This window comes from Bubalus bubalis, chromosome 3, assembly GCF_019923935.1.
Source record: "Bubalus bubalis isolate 160015118507 breed Murrah chromosome 3, NDDB_SH_1, whole genome shotgun sequence".
Taxonomy (NCBI): Eukaryota; Metazoa; Chordata; class Mammalia; order Artiodactyla; family Bovidae; genus Bubalus; species Bubalus bubalis.
The window spans coordinates 28,670,627-28,676,626 of NC_059159.1; the positions used below are offsets into that span (position 1 = coordinate 28,670,627).

The 6,000-nt window shown below is 57.5% G+C and overlaps 1 protein-coding gene across 1 annotated transcript in view; it reads left to right on the top strand.

Annotated features, from left to right (window-relative positions):
• MYO15A (myosin XVA) overlaps positions 1–4,860 on the top strand; it is a 52,062-nt gene extending 47,202 nt beyond the window's left edge. The window contains exons 62-65 of the mRNA XM_025280454.3: positions 426–559; positions 849–982; positions 2,125–2,265; positions 4,290–4,860. Of these exons, the coding sequence (XP_025136239.3) occupies positions 426–559; positions 849–982; positions 2,125–2,265; positions 4,290–4,391 (511 nt within the window). The 3' untranslated portion in view covers positions 4,392–4,860. The remainder of the gene's footprint in view (positions 1–425; positions 560–848; positions 983–2,124; positions 2,266–4,289) is intronic.
• Positions 4,861–6,000: the final 1,140 nt, after the last annotated feature.

Below are 6,000 nucleotides of genomic sequence, written 5' to 3' on the forward strand. Positions count from 1 at the left end.
GGTCTGGGGAGGCCTAGACAGGTGGGAATTGAGGGTCCTGGGGGTCATCTGGAGCCCACTGCTCTGCTCTGCTGACCACTGCTGGGGGTTGCTTTGCTGTCGTGATGTTTCCCCCACCCTGTGCTTCCTTCTTACCCCTCTGGCCTCGGCTACTCCCCAGGGGGCGGGGACTACAAAGGACGAACCTATGTGGGGTCACTGTATGACCCTGGATGAGCTGGTGAACTCCTCAGAGCCTGCGTTCCCTTGTCAGCAAGCAAGGAGCCCAGTGGTATTGCCCAGCGGTTACTGAGGGCATGCTGTGTGCCCAGCCCCACTTGTACCACCGCCCGTCCCCACCCTGTCGTCCGCTTTCCCCCAGCGTTCAGCCATCAGGAGGTTTGGTGGAACCCCTGATGGTCAGCCGGCTTTTCCCTGCCCGCCAGGCGGGAGGCCCAGGGGTACATCCCAGCCCAGCTGTACCGCACCGAGGCCAGCTCAACGTGGCTCCGCCTGCTTGGCCAGCACCGGCAGCAGATGCAGGCACTCAGCCCCCACCAGGCCCGCGCCCAGTTTCTGGGTGAGAAGGAGCTGGGCTGGGGAGGGAGTCGTGGGGGCCTGGCTGAGGAGGGTAGGGTGCTGAGGAGGCCTTTTCCTTTGTACAGAAGCATCTTTGGTGTCAGGTTTCTAAAGGCCTTCCAAGGCCCCACCTAGGCTGGGGGGCCTAGCGGGGATGGAGGAAGGTCCAGGGTGGGTGGCAGCACTGGCAGGAGGAGCACCGGGCTGGGGGCTCCTGTGCCGGATGGGCTGTGAGGGGAGGGGTGGGCTTATGCACTGATGAGCCCTTGTCGCCTGACCACCACCCCCAGGCCTCCTCAGTGCCTCGCCCATGTTCGGCTCCTCCTTCTTCCTGGTCCAGAGCTGCAGCACCTCGGCTGTGCCAGCCCCCTGCATCCTCGCTGTCAACCAGAATGGCCTCAACTTCCTCAGCACTGAGACCCACGTGAGTGGCTCAGCCTGGCCCCGCCCCACCCCTCCCTCCAGGGACGTCCAGCTCCACTGCTCACACCTGTGTGACCTTGGGCGAGGCTCTGCCCGCTTCTTCCTCGCCTGGGACGATGACGCAGGCTGTTGTCCAGGAGAAACAGGTGAAGCACGCCGGCCTGCAGAGCCTGTGTGGCTCTGCCAGAGCCTCAGCCAAGAAACCGTTTCTGTGGGTCTGGAGGCCAGATGACCAAGATCAAGGTGCCGCCAGAGTCGGCTTCCTCTGAGGCCTCCCTCCTTGCTTGTAGATGGCCATCCTGGCTGAGCCCTCATACGGCCCTTTCTCTGGGGTCCATGAATCCCAAGGTCCTCTTCTCATAAGGACCCGTGGGATGGGAGCCCACCCTAGCCTGACTCCCCTCTTCAAAGACCTGTCTCCAGGTTCTGAAGGGGTGGGTCAGGATTTGGGGACACAATGTAGTCCAGAACAAAAGGGACCTGCTGCCCCCATTCTTAGTTCTTCCTCGGGAAGTGAACCTTGACATGAGGGCTCCAGGGCAAGTGGCTTGTGTGGAAACAATGGAGCGAGGAAGAGAGACCAGGAGGAGGTCACAGCCAGGGGGACACAGCCGGGGCGGGGCCTGTGAGCATCCAGGTTCCCACTGTGGGCACGGGGACTCAGTCCAGCGGGGAGCACCAGACTCAGAGGACACCCCGTTCTGTGGACGGGAAAGCTGGGGTGTCTGTCTGCTGTGTCCATCTATCACAAGGGGCTGCTGGCTCTCATCGCTCTGGCTTCTTTTGGGGCGAGCTGTGGAAGCTCTGCGTTAGCTCCTGGGGCCAGAAAAAATGCTCCCAGCCAGAGGGGTGGGTGTGAAGAGGCAGGAAGGTCAGGGCACACTGGCATTACCTGGAGCTCCAGCATTTAGAGTGGTGCCTGGCACGCTGCACACATGTGCATCATTGTTGAAGCAATGTCACAGGTGAGAAGCTGAGGTCCAGAGAGGTAAAGCTGCTTGCTCCAGGTTACACAGCCGGTCACTGGGGGATGAGTGCTCGAACTGGGATGTCTTGCCCCCTGCGTATCTGCCCTTTAGGGCAGGGGTACCGGTAGGTGAGACTGTCCCACCCCCAAGCCTGTCTGCTCCCCATCCCCCCCAGGAGCTGATGGTGAAGTTCCCCCTGAAGGAGATCCAGTCGACGCGGACCCAGCGGCCCACAGCTGGCTCTAGCTGCCCCTATGTGGAGGTCGCACTTGGGGATGTCACTGCCCAGCACACTGTGCAGCTGCAGCTGGAGCAGGTGGGCCCCCTGGGGAGTTGCCCAGCTGCCCCCGCCCCCCACTCCCGAATTCTGCACACTAGGCTCTCCTCGGCCTGACAAAGTTCTGGGGAGTGTCCGGCCCAGCACAGGGGACAGAGCTAAGCCCACACTACACAGATCTGCAGGTCTCGAGGTGATCTTGGAGAGGTATCTTGATGGTGGGATCCTAGAAACGAGGGCCCAGGTTGTTTGCAGAAGAATGAGGTATTCAATGGGAAACTGGGGAGGTCCTAAGGGTCCTTGAATATAAAGCTAAGAGCCTGGGGCCTCCTCCAGAGGGCACTTGGGAGCCATAGAAGTTTGCTAGGAGGGCAGGGACATGGGCAGTTTACCTGGGCTAAAGCTTGGAGGCTGGACTGTGGGGCTGGGGCTTGACAGATGGAGAGGGGGGTTTCCCTGTCCTGAGCCTTCTCCATTTGCAGCACGCATGGGTGTTCCTCAAAAGCCAGGTCCTCTAGGTCAGCCAGGTCCACGTCTTACAGCCCCCGGGGCAGGGCCAGACCAGAGTTCTCACCTACTGGAGAGGGGGCTGAGGTCCAGAGAAGGGGCTGAATGGGGCTGGGCCCACCTGTCTGTCCTTGCCAGCCCACTGCACCCCTCAAGACGTGGGCCCAGAACTCCCCCACCCCAAGGCAGGGCCTACATTAGTCGGGCTGCTTTCCAGGGCACGAGACAGGGGCTCCCACTACTCTAGCCCTGTTCCTGAGGGTCAAGGCCAGAGCACGGCCCCTCACCATGCTCCTTGGGGAGCCTGTGATGAGATCAGTCTGCTTCCCACCGCCCCCCAGTCCTGTTCCCGCTGAGGTCACACTGATCCTGGCCTCACCTGGATTCAGCCTGTTTCCTGGACTCCCCCAGAGACCCCACCTCTTCGGACCTGCCCGTCTGTTGCTTCCTGCGCCCCTTCTGGAGCCCACTCCCCTGGACGACCTCTAACTGGTGCAAGGCCAGGCCCTCCCCCCAGGGGAGGCTTCCACAGCTGCTCTGCGAGACAGTCTCCTATTTCTCTCCCTCAGTGTCACCCTTGGAGGCCAGTAGGCCTCTGCCCTCACCTCCAACCCTCGCAGGCCCTTGGGCCCGAACCCAGCAGTCCTTCTTGTCCCTGCCCCCTCCTCTTTTTACCTCTGTGACCTCAGCTCCCCCGCCAGCCCCCCCCCCTTGTCCCCTCCCTGCCCCAGAACACTCTCCTGTTGCACTTGCTGTCCCCTCTGCCTGGGACACACTCCCCACTGCATCACAGGGCTTCTTCTCTCCCTTTATTCCAGTTTCAGCACAAACATCACCTCCTTCTAGAAGCCTCCCCTGATCCTCCTGATAATTCAGTCTCTGCCTCAGTAGGTCTTATATGGCTTGGAAGTCACTATTGGTTCTCAGGTTGTCCATCTCCCCATTAGAACGTGAGCCCTAAGAGGGCAGGGCTGTGTCCACATGATGTCCATAGCACAGTGCCCAGTGTGTAGTGGATGCTTAGGAAGTAGCTGAATGGAGGAGGAGGAGGAAGAGGCAGCCTTTCTGGCTTCTCCACTTGGTTGCAGCACCCCTTTCCCCCCACCCATGGGATCCCTGAGGCTGGGGCCCAGTTCATTCTAGGCTGTGGGTACCAGGTGGTAACTGTGGCAGCTCATTTATTGACAGGGCTAATAGTTTTTAAATGTGAAGGATTTACATGTCTTGAAGTCTCATGTCATCCTCGCCACAGCCCTGTGAGGCAGGCCCTGGGAAACCGAGACCCCAGGGACAAGGCCGCTGAGGGTGACGGAGGTGTGGTAACTGGCCCAGGTTACATGCAGCAGAGCTGGTGAATGTGTGGGTCTCCACCTGGCTCACCCCTTCCCGCCTGCAGCGCAGAATTCCTTTCCAGCTGCCAGAGCTTCTCCTGGGGCCCTGAGGAGGTGGGGACGAGGGTGGGGCCCCAGTCGCGGGAGAGTCTGGCCTCCACCTCTCTCCCAGCCATGTCTCTCCCTGGGAGAGCTGGGCAGTGTGGACTCATGTCTCTCCTGCAGGGCCTGGAGCTGTGTCGGGTGGTGGCTGTGCATGTGGAGAACCTGCTCAGTGCCCGCGAGAAGAGGCTCACGCTGCCCCCCAGCGAGATCACACTACTCTGACCCAGCCCCCAGGCCCCTGCTGGCAGGAGGCTGGCTGTATGGTGCCAGGGGAGCTACTGGGCCAGAACCTTCGGAGAGACCAAGAGGCAGTAGGGGGAGAAGTCCAAGTCCCCGGGAACCTGAGAAGACCAACTGAGAGTTGGGATGGAGTTACAGCATGTAAACCTGGGGTCAGATAGCAGGAGGAACTTCCAGGGACTGACCATTGGGCCCTCCTGCCACCTACCACTGTGGCCTTGCCCTGACCCCTGCTGTGGCATGTTAGCCCCACACCAGAAGCCTAGGCAAACTGAACCTGCTTTCACTTCTCCTGGGGTCTGATGTTCAAATCTGTTCCATCTCCCTGTCTAGCCCCTCATTTGTCCCCCCCCATCCCAGGTGCCCTCTGTACTGCTGCTGAACTCGGATTCATGGCTCTTGGTCATTTCAGTGCAAATAAAAGGTTCGTCTGGCAGCCTTTTCTCCATATAGTTGTTGTTCAGTCACTCAGTTGTGTTCAACTCTGCGACCCCATGGACTGCAGCATGCCAGGCTTCCCTGTCCATCGTCAACTCCCGGAGCTTGCTCAAACTCATGTCCATCGAGTCAGTGATACCATCCAGCCATCTCATCCTCTGTCATCCCCTTCACCTCCCGCCTTCAGTCTTTCCCAGCATCAGGGTCTTTTCCAGTGAGTCAGTTTTTCGCATCTGGTGGCCAAAAGATTAGAGTTTCAGCTTCAGCATCAGTCCTTCCAATGAATATTCAGGACTGCTTTCCTTTACGATTGACTGGTTGGATCTCCTTGCAGTCCAAGGGACTCTCAAGAGTCTTCTCCAACACCATAGTTCAAAAGCATCAATTCTTCAGTGCTCAGCTTCTTCCTAGTCCAACTCTTACATCTATACATGACTACTAGAAAAACCATACCTTTGACAAAGTAATGTCTCTGCTTTTTAATATGCTGTCTAGGTAGGGCTTCCCTTGTGGCTCAGCTGGTAAAGAATCCGCCTTCAATGCAGGAGACCTGGGTTCGATTCCTGAGTTGGGAAGATCCCCTGGAGAAGGGAAAGGTTACCTACTCCAGTATTCTGGCCTGGAGAATTCCATGGACTATAGAGTTCATGTGGTCACAAAGAGTTGGACACGACTGAGCGACTTTCACTTCACTTCACTTTCTAGGTTGGTCATAGCTTTTCTTCCAAGGAGCAAGCATCTTTTAATTTCATGGCTGCAGTCACCATTTGCAGTGATGTTGGAGGCCCCAAAAATAAAGTCTGTCACTGTTTCCATTGTTTCCCCATCTGTTTGCCATGAAGTGATGGGACTGGATACCAAGATCTTAGTTTTCTAAATGTTGAGTTTTAAGCCAACTTTTTCATTCTCCTCTTTCACTTTTATCAAGAGGCTCTTTAGTTCTTCACTTTCTGCCATAAGGTTGGTGTCATCTGCGTATCTGATGTTATTGATATTTCTCCTGGCAATCTTGATTCCAGCTTGTGCTTCATCCAGCCTGGCATTTCACATGATGTACTCTGCATATAAGTTAAATAAGCAGAGTGACAATATACCGCCTTGACCTATTCCCTTCCCAATTTGGAACCAGTCTATTTTTCCATGTCTGGTTCTA